This window comes from Tympanuchus pallidicinctus, unplaced genomic scaffold (assembly GCF_026119805.1).
Source record: "Tympanuchus pallidicinctus isolate F22 unplaced genomic scaffold, pur_lepc_1.0 scaffold5, whole genome shotgun sequence".
Classification (NCBI taxonomy): Eukaryota; Metazoa; Chordata; class Aves; order Galliformes; family Phasianidae; genus Tympanuchus; species Tympanuchus pallidicinctus.
Genome location: NW_026294769.1, coordinates 35759452 through 35777741, shown reverse-complemented (window position 1 = coordinate 35777741; position 18290 = coordinate 35759452). Strand labels below are relative to the sequence as shown.

The 18290-nt window shown below is 38.2% G+C and overlaps 1 protein-coding gene across 5 annotated transcripts in view; it reads right to left on the bottom strand.

Annotated features, from left to right (window-relative positions):
* Nucleotides 1–18290, bottom strand: part of SPIDR (scaffold protein involved in DNA repair) — a 197922-nt gene that overhangs the window by 53404 nt on the left and 126228 nt on the right. For all 5 annotated transcript variants that reach the window (XM_052704560.1, XM_052704563.1, XM_052704564.1 and 2 more), the window contains exons 9-10: nucleotides 16002–16206; nucleotides 13880–14130 (exon numbers count right to left, since the gene is read on the bottom strand). In XM_052704560.1, coding sequence (XP_052560520.1) covers nucleotides 13880–14130; nucleotides 16002–16206 — 456 coding nt within the window. The remainder of the gene's footprint in view (nucleotides 1–13879; nucleotides 14131–16001; nucleotides 16207–18290) is intronic.

The window sequence follows — 18290 nt, the reverse complement described above, 5'->3', positions numbered from 1 at the left end:
TCCATGTAGGTAAGCCTTCAGCAAAAATGTAAACTGATTTGCTGCATTTTGCTGTTCAGTACTGCAGGGCAATGAAGGAGTTGAGCAAGGAGGTATGAGCTGAACATTCTAAATTATCAGCACAACTCTTGTTGAAAATCAGAACTGCCATCATTCCATAATAAAAATGGCTTCCATTGGATCTTTATTATTTTAAATTTCCTGCTCCTTTATTGGAGAGTTTAGCCAGAAATGCCAGTGTTTTAAACCGTAGATGAACACTTGCTCATTAAAAGAATTAGCATTACCACCTCTTTCACATATCACCATCCTGTCAGCTCACATGGAAAGCTGCCCAACAAGACCATCATACTCACTGCCTGCAGCTTCTCCTAAGATTTCAACACATTCATCCTTGACCTAAAGTGCCCAGCGTGGAAACACTCCTCCAGTCTTACCTTCCTCTCTTCTCCTTCCCTATTTAGAAAAGCCTCTCCAGCCAACACTTTCTCCACGAGATGAAGAAAACCTGTGAGTTTGACTAAGTACAAGAACACGCTCAGATGCATTAGCAAATTTACTACTGAGAACAAAACATCATAATTTTTAGATTTTAAAATATGGAGGCTTGAGTAAACGGGACTTGACTTGTGGAATAAGCTGTTAGTTAAAGGTCACTTTAATTGGAAAAAGAAAAAAGAGCAGTTCAGATATTGTCAAAGTTCCTTTACAGAAAGACTGCTCCCATTTGGTAGCTTTCACTGCTCACAACCAAAATGACAATTGGTTTTCAGACACATAACTTCTGTTTTAGCAGAAACCATCAATTGAGATTAGTCCAGAAGCTGAATACAGCTTCTGTATTTTCAAACAGATGTAGAGAAAAAAAAATGTTGTCGGTAAATAGCACAATATGGACAATAATGGAGATTTTTTGTTTCCTTCACTGCCATACCATACATGTTATTTAACAGTGAAATTTCAAGAAATCTTCATCAGGTTAATGCCTCATCAATCCAGCCATATGAGATATGTGGCAGTTTGCCTGCAGTGCTCACATGCATTAGTATCATCATCAATTTTAACAGATGGATGAAACAAATTGGAAATGTTGGTGTAAACAAGGGAACTTGTAAATAGTCTACAGAAATCAGTGCTAACTTATTCTGCTGCCTCTTTATTAATATTGTAGTGTAATGCAGATGGCTTAACCTCACCAACAAGGTCTCCAATCCAACATCTCATTAAAGCTCCCTCTTTTTCAGCTTCTATTTAATTTGTATATCTACATCCCAAGACAACTGTCATATTTTTTATAAGCAGGCGGCATGATTATTTCTGAGATACGCTAACAAGTCATATGTATATACACACATATATATGTATATGAAAAGAGACAAGGAAAAGATGCATCAAACTATTTTACACAGAGGCCAAGAGAAGAGAGTTTTCTGGCAATTATTCATCATCAGGAGCAAGATATATGTGAAAAGACTAGATAAAATTAGTAGCTGTCGACCTAATACTGCCTGCTGACAGAAACTGTAGCTTTATCTCTCCCCTATACTTGCCTCCCTTACCATGTGCCTCATTAGGATGCTACTGACAAAACACACAAGAATAATATCCTCCCCTCAGTTTAGCCATCAGAAAAACTCAGGGAAAAACTCCAGCCAGCGTGTGATGACACTGTATGCGTCATTTCTGTGTACCTAATAAAAACAGATTATGAAGCATTTAGGAGAATAGTAAACATGAATAAAAAATGTTTTCTATCATCACAATGAGCAAATGTTTCCAACAGTTGTACTGAATGACTGAATTTTGCTGGTTTGCATTTAAAGGAAGACTGTGAGAACATCAAAGCCCTGCTTTGCCTGAGCAAGTGATTCTTCTGGCCCTCGTAAGACTAGCAGACTTACAAATCAGAATGAACTGAACCTTGACCCACAATTGTAAAGGTAATAGTGACCCAGATCACAGAACACACTCTGTAGGAAAATCTAGAAACTGCTGATACAGGAGGTTTCCCACCCGTACTCCGAGGTTTCAGCTGTAGGCACTGAACACATATAATTCATGACCTGCACTTCCATAGCTTCACAAGGCTTTCAAGAGCTTGTCACATTCTTTTCAAGTGGATCATTAAGGGTGGCGTACCTAAATGGATGGGTGGAGGAAATTTATCTGAACAGGAGATTAGAGGTGATTCAATTTTGGGAGATAACCTTATTTTTTTTTTTTTTTTACTACAGTTCAACTATGTAAGTTGACATTGGCATCTGGAGCTACTCAGCAGTTTCACATACAGATACTGTTGTGCAGATGAAAAAGAATAGCATTATAAAACTTCTCATTGTGTACCATAAAGGTATACTTCTGATGATGATGGCTGATGTAATCAGCCATTTTTATGAGAAATCTAGGCTGAACAAGGGAGATGAAAACTACTTACAATGCTTGAAAGCTCATCATTAACAATTGGTGGGAGAGTGATAAAGATAAAAAGAATGGAAATTCATGACAAGAACATTCCATGATGACCTAGCCCCTAACCATCTACTCAGGTCTCTGCAAAACACACTGCAAGTAGCACCAAAGGACCTGTGAAGAAGAGGAATAGCAATTGTCTTGAGAACAATCTGTGTCTCTTAGAGGAGGAAAACTTGAGAGGGAAGTCAGCCCTTGAACTTGGAATTCCAAAGTTTTAACTATTAAAGTGACTAAACTAGCTTTAGGAGAGCAATATACTCATTTCACACCTTCCACAGAAATGTAAAGTAAAGGGTAAATGACATTTCTTACTTCTTTAGGTCTAGGCAACCTCTACCATTGCCTAGTTAAGCAAAGTTGTCAGAATTGCTTGGGAAACATGGATTGAGCAGGAAAGGAAAGTGTCACACTGACGCAAATACCAGAGCCCATGGTGCTTGTCATACTGGAGCTCTAAAAACAGCACTACTTGTGCCCTTGTGTCTTCCTCATTCTCTGTTTTGCAGTTGCTTTTGTTATTTATTTTTAAACACCCTTCTGACTAACTATCTTCCAAAATAGCAGAAAGAAAAAAAAAAAGGAAAAAAAAAAAACAAAAAACGCAAGAACTGGGGGAAACCAGAGAAGGAAAGCTGAGCCATCAAATCCTCTGGGCCAAACCCTTAGGTCCAATTCATCCTAAGATGCTTCCAGCCACTTACATCATAGCAAAAAATCTAGCACTCCAAACTGGTGTATCCAGGACTTGTAGAAATATTGCTTATGCCCAATTCATCCTAAAAGCTAAACAGAAAGTACTTTTTGTAACTGTAGCTGCAAAACATTATTTAAAAAGGAACAGCTTTTAAACAAACAGTAAGCTATTTAAATATGTAAATCTTTCGATTTGCTATGCTAAAACTTTTAGCATAAAATCCCTTTGAATCCTGGAAGGTGAGTTCATTAAAAAGGTGCACGCTGTTCCAGCATATATCCTATGTCAGCACAAACAGCCTTCCTGTAAACACGCAGCCATGAGGACCATGAGTAACAACTCTGTTTCCATCAGAAACCTTTTATCCTGCGTAAGAGGTCTGCACGCTAATAGATGTCCCAGGCTAATGTTAACTAGCTACAGCTGGCTCGCGGCTATAAAAAGCATTAATGAAAACATAAATACTAACTTCTCTGCTTCCCTCAGCCTGCACGTCAAGGCTGCGCAAAGGCATCACTTTCCAAGCGGTCTGTGTGAATGAACGGGCTGCTCTGAACCAGCTCGCTCTGGTTCCCCAAAGTTTGTTTACTGAACAGCGTGTGCAGAGACACTGAGCACAGGGCAGGGGAGAGCTGCACCACGTGTCTGCCTGGCGCACCCTGCAAAGCCTCCTGCTCTCCCGAGCCACGGGCTTTTGGTGACGGCTCCACAGGGGAAGGAAATGACTATTAACTGAGGAGCTGGCCTACGGACATAAAAATGTCAGTCTGAAGCTGAACACGCTCCGATTCTTCCAACATAATCGCTTTGCTTTGCTGTGATATCGCTTTGCTGTAACGTTGCTATGCACTTTGTTACAATAAATAATGCATGCGGTGACATACGCAGATCACAGGAAGGACGCTGCTCTAACAGCTCTGAGCCTCCTCTAGCTTCTCGCAGGACTGATTTAGTTATTGTGCCAAATATAAAACTAAAATGCAGGAAAAAAAAGAAAAGAAATACTCAGATGTATCAAAAACATATACAGAAAAGGGAAAGACAGCTACTGTTTAATGGATAAGAGGACACATGCAACTTCTGGGGTACAAATTTGGACAGAAATATCAGGATGTCAATGTGTTATGATTCAGCCATTTGTTGTTCAGACAAGCTGCGTGCACATTCTTGGTTATTCTCTGACTGTGGTGCTACTTAAAAATTGTTAATTTTGCCCTGAAAATGGTGACTTTCAGCTCCTGTACACTTCAGCACGTGACCTCAGACAGACAAAAACCCCAGGTCTATGTTGGGAGACCAGATATGCTGTTCTTTGCTACTCCTTCCTGCTAAGCACATCTCTCTTCTGTCCCATACTTGTCTCTTTCCAGCTTGATTTTGCATCTCAAAACACTGGATATTTATCTTATAAATTCAGCTTTTGGAAGTCCCACCAGTAAGTACAAATAAGAGCTAGAGTTATTCGTTTTTAATTTTTATAAAAGAAATCTATTTCTATAGACATCTTGGATTCCTCATCCTAAAAGCTTAAAAAACCTCTCATTTCCAGATATAATAATCTCTCATCTTCACAATTCTCATGCCCAATGTGTAACTTCTGTATTTCCTCTGACTACACCACCCAAACTGCAACCATGTGTGTCACCCCCAGATTTAGCTTCCACAGATTTAACAGGGATCCAACTCAGGTTAGAACAGAATCCATTTGTCTACACCGGGGTTCCCTAAATGCAACATACAGACACGTTATCTGACATGGTATAACCCTCTGCAAGCATTTTAAAATTTTGATTTGACTTCTCCTTCTTCTCTTCAGTGAGTAAAATCTGATTTCCAAGTCCCTTACTTAAAATCTTCAACACCATTAACATCAGCAGAGTTTCTTCCTGCTTACACTATTGAAATGAAAACAGGCCGAGAGCCACCAATTTTCTCAGCCTCTGAAACATTTGCTTCAAATGACAGTTTTCTCAGAATGCTACGGCTACAACTGACCCTGCCCAAATTGGATGCTGAGTCTGATACACAAGAGGATCAGAGCACATATGGATGAGGTCGTCTTGATAACTACTAAAAAGCTCAGGCTGCAACAAGAAGCTTTGACAGTATCTAACTCCCTCCCTCCCTCATTTAGAATTAAATAGGAATAATAGAAACAAAATATATTTTTGCAAAGATTAGGCACAGAATGTTTTTGTGGACAAGCAAAATGATCTGTTAATTTATAGCTCTATATAGGAGGTGTGACATTGCTTCTCATTCCAATCAAACCAGTCTCCTGGCACATTTTTCCTCATGTCAAGTGGAGTTTACAAATTCTGGCATTAGTTCAGAGGCGTCAGAAAATGCATAACCTATCCATGTAAGACAAAGACAGAAGCACCTGTAACTGCTGTGACTACACCGTATTTGAATTCAGAGACGGGAAAACTCAGTATCTCAGAGAAAAAATTCACTGCAGGACCTACATAGGCTCAATAGGAATTGCTGAATTCCTATTGAGGAACATGCAGAAGAAAGGTAGCTCCCATAAAATGGTATCTGAACAATCTTACAGCCACTCTCACATTCCCCCTATGAGAACTTCAACTCTGTGCATTATTTCCTTCTCCAACTACCTACCACACACTGCCTTGCCCAGGATTGTCATTGCATGATCCCAAGTACTTTTTCCATCCCTGTGTAAATGGACTCCAGTTATGGAAGGGACTGTCCTCCCACATGTCAAGCCAGCACTTGTAAGTGATTGCCTTTGATCTAAAATAGTTGGGAAACCACTGAAAAAGTGCTGAAGAGTTTAACATTTTCATAATTAGTTCCTTAAAGTCATCTTCCTATGTATCGGTGAAGATAAGACAAGATCATTTGCAGTAGCAGCACAAGCTCCAAGTGCCAAAGTGCAGCACAAATTCATGCAAAGTGAAAAAGCTGTACAGACTCTCATTGCATCTTGCACTGAAACTCTGTTCCTAATTGCTACCTGTATTTGTGCCCACATGAAACTCAAAAGATCATGGGCAAAGAACCAAGCATGAAAATACAGAGAAAGTGCCTGCTGCTGCTTTCATTTCCATCTTTGCCTCCTGTCCACTGCTGCGGATCCAAGGAAGGTTACAGGGATCAGTTGATCCTCTCACCCAGTAGTTCAGATGGCTGTATGAAGTCAGCTTTCAAATGTAGCCTTTGCACCTCAAGTTGTATGGATCAGTAAATGCCACTGAACTGGAGTAACAGCTCCACAAAGACATTTACATTTGGCTGGTGGCTGCCTGCTGGGTTAGATTAGCACCTGCAGAAGGGAAGGATCTGGAGCTGCTGGTGTGAAAGCCTCCTCAGTGACGGGCATACCACCCAAAGTAAGCACACCAGAGTTGAGAAACCACTGATATAGATAAATAGTTTTTAAAATATGTATACAAAATCATGTTATCATGTGATACTGAATGAAATACTGCAAGCATGACCAAAAATTACCTTTGCAACTTCATATCGTTCTTGCTCTGTTTAATATGAAATCTCTCTGAAATATATTTCGTATTCACTTTTATACATGATATTTTCTGATCAATATATCAATATATTTTATACATGATAATCACTTCTAAGGCAGGTCATCCAAACAAGTTCACACTGCAGCCAAATACAGGCCTCAAAAAAAAAAAAAAAGCATTTCATCACAGTCAGTATGGACCCTCACCTAGCGTGACACTGCTGACTTGCTCTGGCTGAGAAATGGAACAAGAATAGCAGGCACTGCAGCCGGTCACAACTTGAAATAGACTGGCACGTGAGATAACACTTAAGCATTCCCAGCACTTGGAAGTTACCTCCCAGTTTTAAGCCACAATGCCTACCAAAACAAATTCAGATGGTCTTCTCTGAAAAACTTTATCTTTTGTATCCCATAAAAGAAAGTGTACAAGAGTTTATGATACATCTATACAGGTCTATGCCCCCAGAGATATTCAGACCCTTCAAAATCTGACTTTTCTTAACTACTGGAGTGTGCCCATTATTTTAAAACCACACAGGACAGTGTATTCTCAGCTTTATACTCCTTGGGACAAGAGACTTCCTTCTTCCCAAGAGAGTGAGATTATGTTCATAACACCCTTCCATGTTGGGTATAACAATAATAATTTGTTATACCCAAATCAAAGCTTTTTTGAAGTTGATGACAAAGTTATTCTTAAGAATCTTCCCTTTCAAAAACTTGCTACCCTGACATTTCTTTGTATGCTTGCTGATCTATACTGGTACTCATGTTTGTGCATACAAAGAGAGTTTGTGTGCCCAAATTGCATAGAAATTAAATGTTATATCTGGGTGGTTTAGATTTTTTTCTTATCTGTTAGCTCAACATGTGTCCATCTAGGTATTTATAACATTTATCACTGCTCACGGTCCTTGACTTCTGCTGTACCATGGTAGCAGGAAAACAAATTCCAGAGACACAATCTGGCTTTTATAAAAGTTTTGGAGAGCTCCAGCGTGACTTTAACACTTCCTCCCAGGCAGGACTGAAGTCATGTATTCAGTGAAAGGTAGGGGTGTAAAATACACGTGGACATTTTCTGCTCTCAGTTCTGCCAACCACATAACTTCCAGAGATATAAAAATTCAAGGGGAAGAAAGGTCAAAAACAAGGGAAAGATTCCACACCTTTTATGTAGGCCATCTTAGAATAATTCTTGACAAATAACAGGCACTAGAAAATTACTAGTCCTGGCTTATCCAGGCAATGTACAACAATACATTCCCTGACTGTGGCTCTAGGGGCAGGAAATTACCTTTCCAACTGATCACTTCCTACTCCCTAAGCTGGTCTCCTTTACGGGATAACATACGAAGGACCACATTTCTCTTCCTGTATTCCTTGCTTACGTATTCCTTTCAAAATAGTTGGTTAGGTGAATGCAGCCATGAAGTAGAGAACAGTGGGAAATGAGGTGTTGATATGCACTAAAACCTCCCCATGTTTCTGAAGTTCTGTATGCAATCAATCAGATGTGGGAGGAGTGGAAAGGTACAGTTACACGGTAAGTGGTGGTAAATATATAACTCTATGCAACAATACATGCTATTTATCTTTTTCATTATTATTTACATATATCTGCAATTTCTCTATCATGGGGAATATATCACTAATCAGAGCTACTCTTTCTTCTTGACCAATGGAAGACTCTTCAGAGGGTAGGGAAGGTGTTTGACTTCTGTTAACATACTGGCACTTTTCTGCTTACTCTACTGACTGCTTCATTATAGAGAAGAGAGAAGTTAGAAACCAGCATGTCCTTTTTGCTAGATGGATACATGGACATGCACATAGCATTGGTTATCTGGCAGTTGATCTGTGATCCTGACCATTTGCTTTCCAAAGAGACTAAATCTGTGCCATGCTTGTGGTCTATACTGGCTACTGTCTTCTTAAGACACGTCAGCAAGTTTACTTCTGCTCTGACATATTTTAGATCAGTGGCAAATTATTTAATCACTGATTCCTAGTGCAGAGCTGGTATACATTGTAGGGGGGGAAGGGGGATGTTCTGCAGAGTATATCAGATAACAGTGCTCTCAACTTGCCCTTGGACAGAATAAGATTATGTAAATATTTAGCACTGAAAAATAAACGGTAACGTCAAATTAACAAATTCTTGTACTACACTGGCACTGGAAGAAGCCCAAGTTCCATCTAGCCATCTGCAGCACCAAAAGCAGGGAAAATAGACTTTTAGGGCTACCTGGGCAAGTGCACAGGGAATCCACAATGTTAAATACACAATACAGTTTAATGTCTCAGCTAGATAACATGATACCAAAGCTGTTTTTCCAAGTCTTTTGTCTTTACTCTTTGTTTTGGTAGCTCCAGTTTGAGAATTACAAAAGAGCAGGGTGGAAGAAAGAAGGAATATCCAAATGTCAGAGTCTTAAAAGTGCTTTGAAAACAAAACAAACAAACAAAAACTTCAAAGCAGAAACAGGTTCTTAGACCTTGAACCACAGATGTTATGAGAACTATTACAAGCCTGTCAAGTAGCAATTAGTCTACTTTGCAAGAATATTAAAAGCACAGTATCTTCATTTCCGAGAAGGGTCTGAAAAAGGGAAAACAGAGAGAATTTCTAGCTCGTGGAGTACTCTCTACTGCACTTCAGTTACCTATTTCCTGTTTACTTCCCACTTGAAAAATCACATCCCAGAAACATAATGTAATTTAAAAAAAAAACCTTGCATTTATGACCATCCCATTTGAAATGTTTTGTTGGGAAAAAAAAAGAGAAAAAAAAAAAAAAACCCTCAAAAAAAAACAAATGGAATGCTGTAAACAGATTTAAGTCAGCCACAAAAAACACTCTGACAGATGTTAGCATCTGTGAGCATGGATTTTTCATGACAGTCCTTTCCAATCTGGGCTATTTTCAAATAAGATTTCTACTTTTTTACCCTCCTCTCCCTAGTCCTGTCCCCCCCCCCTTTTTTTTCCCTTCCCTTTCCAACCCCCCACCCCTTTTTTTTTGTATGTCTTACGAAATTGAAGGTAAGTTTTCCATGCCAGAATGGTTACTTTTCAATACTGCTTCTCAAACTGGTCTACCTTCTCAAAAGGCTAGTTGCAGCACTTGATGCTCAACTTTTAGCAGCGCATGCAGCCAGACAGGTTAACATGTTGCCTACATTCATGTTAAGATAAGCAGCAAAGACCATCAAGAAAGAGAGGAGAAAGGAAATCTAACTTTGAAATGAATTAGTTCTACGGGATTACCCTTTGCCAGTAAAGCTGTTTTAAGCAGAATCACACAGGAACAGACGACACAGAAGCTTGCAACAACTTGGGAGAGTGTAATGAATCCCAGCAATAGACATCAATGTTTCCATTCAGAAAGAGAAACGTTACTTTCCCCACACTCCTGCTTCTTTGAGCCACTCTAACAAATGCTTGGCTCTTCTACATATTTTGCTCCCCAAGGGTCCTACTTGCACAGTAGCTGGTCTTTCTGCTTCTCTAAGATGTGGCAGATTGAAAACAAAATAAAAAGTAAAACTGAAAGAACTATTGATGGGTAGTGGATAATTTTTTAAAGTAAATGTAGTGTCTTTCTTTTGTTCTTGGAATACATTCACGGTAGCCTTGAAAGTTAGCTTTCAGGTGGGAAGTAGGTCAAAATATACGCCAAGAGAAGTGAACAGAACATTTCTTTACTCACCCACAAAGATTTTAAAATCTGGATTCACAACTATAGCCAGCATTGTTTTATTTTAGAAGTACTTAGCTTTTCCTTCTTAGGAGACAACACCCTTCTCAGCCCAGCTTCCTAACCCAAATCTTGTGAGATTGGGTTTCTGGCCAGTTTAACCCCCCTACCAGTCCTGAAAACCCATCTATTTTAGTTTCACCAACTATCACACAATGATCCCTGTCCTTTAAGGAACAGAACTGACTGTCTATTTTTTACTGAACTCGTGTGGCCCACTCAAAACAAACAGATACTGGCTAAGAGTAAAATCCAAATTATACACTGCTTTATCCTAGGAACGCAAAGTACAAGGCCGACAGAATGAGTCAGACACCTCAAAGCCAGAAAACTCCTCAGGTTGACAGGATTCTCTCTGGGATTCATGTACCCATAGTCAGGCCTTTTTCAGAAAGTCAAAATCATTCGTTTTTTGTGTTGTAGTGTACAACAAATACACGCTGTGTCACTTGTAAAAGTATCTTTCTCATCAGAAGGGGAAAAGGCAGCAAAAAGTATGTCAGGAATGCTGGAAAGGGGCAGACAGTCAAAGCAAGTCATACTTTCTTCCCTCCCAGCCTACCCCTCACCCCCCCGAAACTCTTAACTTAAGCATGAAAAGCCCATTTGCAAGAACAGCTAATTACAGGAGGGAAAGGCAAATGATTCAATAATAATGCAGGGAATGTGAGAACAATTTAAGTATGACAGAAAATGGAGAACTTTTCAGGCGCTGGGTTTCTGAGCATCCTAAGGAAATGCTGAGACAATTCAGCTAAACACACAGTCTTACTGAAGTAGTAAGTAAGTCAGACTTAAAGGCTTAACCATTTGCCTACCAGTGAAAGGCTCTACTCTATGTATATATCTCTACAAACAACAGAAGATACACACCTATGGGCATTTTCCCACTTGAGCTTTAAACAATTCAGTAAATCAATTTGAACACTAAAAACATACATTTCTCCCACAATTTGTCAGACTCTTTCTAGAAAGTGGATGCTTTGACCAAAATGCATCATTTCCCCTGTTTGACATTTCATTTCATGTCTCTGATTCTCTGTGTTTCTCATGCTCCCTGAGGCAACAGCATCTAGGTTACACTGCATGCTACAACAGAATAAATACAACAGCCTACAACAATACAAATCAAGTAAATACTCACCTACCTCGATATTTAATTAGAAACTTATTTTTACAAAACAGTGAATTATCTTACAAATGTTGGTTTTATGGCAGTTTTACTTTAGAAAAAGAAGTTATCAAAGAAAAAAAGGCTTTCTTTACAAAAGCACAGGCCATTACTTGGTTCAAAGGACTGTCAGAGGGTGTTGAACCTTTTTTACTCACTATCAGGTGACAGACACAGACTTTTTTGATAGAAGAGAAATGTCTCATGCGGATGCTTATCAGCCATGAAAATAGCAGCTGATAGATAAAGCAGTATGAGGTGCTTTCTGTTCTTCAATCTTTAAAAGTCTTAATTCTCCTTCTTTCAAAGACAAAAGGGGTTGATTTTTTCTCTTCAGAGCACATGGATGCAAAAGGCAGTTCTAATTGCTGCAAACGACAGCCACCAAGGTCATTTTTGAACAAAAATATCGACAAAATTTGAGGAATTTCCAATAGGCCAGTTCAACAACTGCACATGGGAATACCCAGCTACAACATATTCTCTTTTTTTTTTTCTTTTTTTAATTTCTATTTCAAGTTTGGCATAAGAAGTGCAATCTGAGATTTGTGTTGTTTCACCCCATTCCTGTGAAGAGTGCAGACTCAGGCAGGCTAACTATCAGGAATTGTGTGATTGAGTGCTAGGCACACTTTTGGTCAGAAGTTGAAAAATAATAATGGAGAGCTATCATTTGTCCTCTGCTAGAATCAGTGGCGTTAAAAATCAACTTGAGTAACAGACTGTCAAGTGCCCTGACTTTTGATCAAATGTTTTAGAAGAAAACCTACACAGAGGAATATTGTTCTCAAAATCAAAGATTGATGTGGGATTGATAAACACCCTTGCCTATCATTTTTTTTTTAATGCATAAAATAGCAAAAATTAAATTATAGAGCATTGACTTCACACAACAAGGTGTGCCAGCTATGTTTTTAAAATAATGCAAGTTAAACCCATACAACTTTTATAAAACATGAGAGGCAAGGCTGTTGACAATTACTTTTCTGAGAGTGATTACTGAATATGCTTCTTAGGAAAGAGCAATCTTCCTAAATTGCTCCTGGAAAAATATTATTGACCATTGAGTGCCATACATTGGTCCACATCCAGTGGTTTACAAGGTAGTCAGAATTAGGAGAATTCCAGTACTCCAAAAACTCAAGAAGGACCTGTGAACATGGTACAACCATCAGCAGTGTGGCTTAGAGGAACTGAAATTCTTCCAACCTTTGAAGAATTTCTTCAAAGCCTATTGCAAACTACATTTGCAGTTCTCAGAAGGATCTTTCAAACTAATTGCAGGAAGAAAGATCTCCTAGTAGAGATCTACAGTCTTCTTGAAAGACTGTGCTTACAAGCTTAATAAAAGCCCTGCCACTGTAACTTACTTTAAGTTAAAATAAAGCTTATAAAATGTTAACCCATCTAGAACCAAAAGTTAGCACAAACCCTGGAGGAAGGAAAAACAACAACAGACACAGTAATCTTAGATCCAGAGTTGCTGAGAAAGACTTGAAAATCTATCTTTGGTCTCTAAAAGGTCAAAAGGGAAAACTTCCCTGTCTATCTTTTGTACTGACAAAAACAAGGTCTCATTTCTGATTCCCTACGCTAAAGGCAGACCAGTGTCAGGATGCAAAGATTAAAATAGAAGCAGCTGAGAACACTAATCTAAATCTGTATGCTCTACAGTTTTGCATACAAGATTCCTGATTGGTGTTAATGTTTTGACACCAGATCACTTTTTACTATGGAGCAGATGAACTGCCATGACTTCTGGACTTCCAGAAGTCAACAGGAGTGGCTTCACAGTGGGAGTTTGCATGTGTTTGCCTGCGTTTCTCATGCGAGGTCTGATCAAACTACCATTTTAGAAAAGCCTTTTGCTTCTCCATCTCTCCCTGTATTTCTCCTGTCTTCCAAGAGACGACTCTATGAGCACAATTCACAATAGAACATACTGGAGACTGGAATACGTAAATGAGACATGTTTGATACAACACTTACTCTGTAAAACAAAAGAAACAATATAGAATGCCCATGATCATGAGTGGTTCCCCTTCGTGCATTTTCAGTCTTCCTGTTAGTTGCTGATGCAAATACAGACAGATCCCTCCCTCCCGTGGACAGCATTACTTCTATTTCACACTGTATCTATTAAAAGACTAATGAAAATCCTGCACCTTGTTGAATGTACTTATTTCGTGGAGCCTGAAGGCTAAGAATGACAATTCCAAACTCCCTTCTCTTTGGTTTCTCATACATAACAGGCACGTTAGGATAACTCCCACACAGCTTATTACTTACCTAACATTTAGTGGATCTGAATTTATGATGGGTGTAGCACAGACAGGCTTGTTTCCTTGAATCTGGCTTCTGAAACCTTCTCTTGCAGGCAAATAGTACACCCTTTGGATAATGACTCGTACCTGCACTTCTCTCCATCCCACTGCTCCTTGGCTTTCCACCATTTCAAGCAGAGAATCATTAACAGCACCCAGTGCTAAGGGATGCTTTTTAGGATCACAGGTGTTATGGAGTTGTGGAGCACAAGCCACCTGATGAAGGAAAATCCATTAACAGAAATATTTATTGGGACGGTGAAACTATGGAGTGCTAAAAAGCACAACATAAAAAAATCTCTGCAAGAAATACAAGGTCAGTTTCAAAATACTTACTGCACACAAACTGACTTACATACTACTGACTAATGTTATTGAGGATTTTTAATAAACAGCTAAAGAGACTACAGCACATAGCACTCTCCTGTATTGATTGCTGCTCTGGAATGAGCTAAGTCAATCCATGAGAAATTAGGGCGACAGTAGGAGGAAAAGAGAACTGATACTAGTATTTATGATTCTTCCTCTTGAATAGTTTCATTTTTACTTTTCCAATGTTCTGTTTCTCCCTTTTCTAAAAGAGAGGTAAAATCTATCTTGAATGCTGCAGATTTTCACACTTATGTGAAAATGAACAAGTGTCTAGAAACTTTAATGTAAAATGTTTCAAGTAAAATGTTTCAATTTAAAAATTAGATGATTAGTGAGAAGTATAAAAACTTAATCTGAAAGTACAAACCTTAGTCCACCCTTTAGCTATTTCCCAAATGTATTTTAGAAGTACAATCCTCTAAACTTCCCAAATATATATCGTGTACAAAATTATGTTTTATTTTCCCTCAGTTTAAAGGAGAAGTTGCATTAGTTTTCATTCTAAAATAAATCTTTTAGTAAAAAAACTGATTGCAAGTATGAACTAACACTGTATGTACAAGCTCCTTACCAGTAGAAGCCAAAATCTTATTTTCAAATAAGAATAAATTCTTATTTAATTTCAAATAATTTCAAATAAACTTTTTCTTTATAGCTGGATGCAATGTAAAGTTTTACAAACCTAACCGTAAGTATTATCCACCACTTGAGAAGCAAAAATACAATGTTAATAAGGAAATGATGGTGTGATGATACGCTTGTCTGCAAAGTAGTTACAATGAAACATGTCTAATGAGTTTTAAGTGAAATGGTTTTGCTAGGAAGTATCAGGGAAAGAATTAAATTGCTCTGTTTTTCACATACTGCAGAAGCAGCTCTCTACCAGACGGACCTGCAGCAAGAAATTAAATTAGGGTTTGATTTAGGCAACTGCTTCATTCTTACACTTACAGATGGAATTATATACATATATATATGTATATATACGTAAGACAAATAAAACAATGACACTCAGCGTTGTTCTTGAGATTCTTGGGACCAAAATTCTCAAATGCTAACAATGATTTTTGGGTGGACAACACAAAAACTTCAAACAAATCTTTAAGAAAGTGTTGGTGCAAACTATCAGATAGCCAATCAGATAGCCAGATATCAGATAGCTTAAAATACTTCAGCTTGTACAACAGCTGGAGAGTCAGCAGTCATTTTGATATAAAAAAAGTTATAACAGGAAAGAAAACAAATTGTAAAGATGCTGGAAAGGAGGCTGGTGTTCCCAACTGATGCAGTAAATAAAGAACAGGACAGACTAGGAAATGAGTTCAATAGGAGTGGAAAAAGGGAATATTTATTAAAAATAATATCTCAGCTGATACTATCTTAGCAGTTATCAGGAAATCGATTTTACTTCAAATAAAATTTGGCTACTCAGCTGTATAGAACAAAAGAAAAATGCATGAAAAAACAAACTACAATTACTATTTAACACAGTAGTGAGATTTCAGCAAAATAACCTCTCAGCAGTTCAGCCGTTAGATGGGCCAGAAGCCTCTGCTAAGAAAATATTATTAAAACAAACATCACATATTCTTCAGCCTTAGTTAAATGAAAGCGGAAACTGAACAGGTCAGTAATTTTTGTTTTTGTTACGATTTCCAAACATCTGCTTGCCAACTTCTTACAAAATGCTGAAGAACCAAATGAATGAGTCTTACCTGATCATTTGAAGATTCCTGGGGTTGCTTGTCAAGGTCATCTAGTTTGAATGTCTGTGCCAAAGATACAATATTCTTTCTAATAAGCATCTTTGTAGGACCCTGTATCTTGCTTGTTTCTAAGTGTTCACTGAGTAATACCTTCTGACTGAAATATGTATTCATGATAACAGGAATATCTGCATTCTTGAGAAGTAGTTTTTGCCTGGAAAAAAATAACATAATTGCCATCAAATCTAGTACAAGGTAAACTACAGATAAACACTATTTTCAGTTATATTGTCTATTTCTCTCCCCTTTATTCTATAATTACCACTAAAAAACACAAAGGTGTATTTGTACATTGCAAATAAGTCACCTCATAGATACATTCAGCTCGGATCAGCCCCGTGAGCTCAGGCACAGCCCTGTGCACCTGGGGACAGCATTCACCTGGTAGCAGTTTGGGCTGACAGGCCCCATGAACCTCATCCAGCTTCACTCAAACACTACTTGGTATCTCAGAATTGTCTTAGTACTATGAAGAGTACCAAGGACCCCTCCGTAAAGTTCCTGCGGTATAAGCTTGAAAAGGAAGATAATTCATTCAGTTCAGTATGAATACAGAGTGCTGGAGCTGCTGAACCCAGCCTGGCCTTTCAGAGAGACAGACATCCCTCTGCTCAGTACTTCCCATGAAGAAGAGTCCATTCTCACCAAGGCCACTGCAGAGCTGTTCCTGATTCTCATCGTTTTTTCTCAATGAAGATCATATGTTTTTCCTAGGATACACTGCATGTGATTTTGCCACTTTATTTACTTCCTGTATGTTTGTTGCTGTCATTAACTTGGTCTCCAAGACACAGTTTTGGTTTCTAGTGCCAATCTAGATTACCAAATAGTTTCATATGCAGCAATTTCTTGCCTCACAAACAGAGGTAACAGTTGCAGAATCTCTAAATACAGCAGTAATTTAATGCCTAAGCAGGTCTCAATGTTGATACTGTTCCACATGATAGTACCAGAATCAAATATGTAGAAATACACATTTTATCCTCACAGGATACAAATCTACTGAAGTCACCTTTACAAAAACATTCATCTCATTTTCTCAAAATCATCAAAGGAGAAACAAAATCCATTCGGTAAGTCTATTGCAGGCTATGTTTTTCTATTAGGTACAAAGAAATCAAGTCAACAGAATAGGAAAAGTAGCAACAGAGTGATAAATATAATCACCAATTTTATTTATAATTTGGACAATAATGAAACAAGATGATAATTTCTGCCCTTTAGAAAAAAAATATATTAAAGGCTTGCAACTTAATAAGTATAAATCATATACAGAAATTACAAAAAAGATGTACTGTTTCTATTTATTAACACTCACAGAAGTTATGATTTGAAATAGAAAATTCATGAAAAGAGATGGAATAAGACTGAGTACTGAATCCCACTGCAATGCCTTGCTACCATTTGGGAACTCTTACGTAGGCTGCAGTTCATCCTTAATGGCCATCCAGTCCTTTGACTCCAAGGGAATTTATCGACATGGGTCCCAGCTCAGAAAAGTATGACAGTAGCTCACAAGGCTGCCAAATTCACATTGGCTGATAATTACAAGATTAAAACAGGAATTAGCTCAGCCAGCAAACCAAGACATCTCTGGATCTATGAGCTTTCTATGCCTCAGCTGCCGTTACTCCTTTCTGAAGAATAAAAACCTATATAAAGTTGGTTACAGATCTCTGATCAGTTTTGGCTGCCTTTCCATGCAGATGTGGAATAAAAGTTTTAGCACCCGCTTTCTTGAGATGTCTGCGCTCAGACCCAAAGTAAACAGGAAATCTCACCAAACACGAGTCTGCTACGTCACTAATGCCAAAAGAATGTTTGTTTGATCTAAATAATCACATTCTCTAAAAAAAATACTGACGTTAGCAGCAAATCATTCATAGGAACTCTGAGGTTTACGGTGTTACTTTTATCTTCCTGTTACAGATATATGATGAGGTTAAACATATGCACACATATATATTTTTAAAAGCAGGTATGTTTTTACTGGTACTCAAATTATGTGTAACCATGGTTTTGCTATTTCTATGCATCCAATGCCTCAATTACTTTTACAACTACTAAGAGATTTCTGTGTTCCATTTTCATCATACCTTCACATGGATAATACCATTAACTAATGGCCAGTCAGCATTTCCACAAAGAATAAAAAAGAAATACATTTTCAGGACAGGCTCTCCATTTCTTTCTTGTATTATCAGTTCACTAAAACTGGCCCTTTAATGGAGCTTTTCT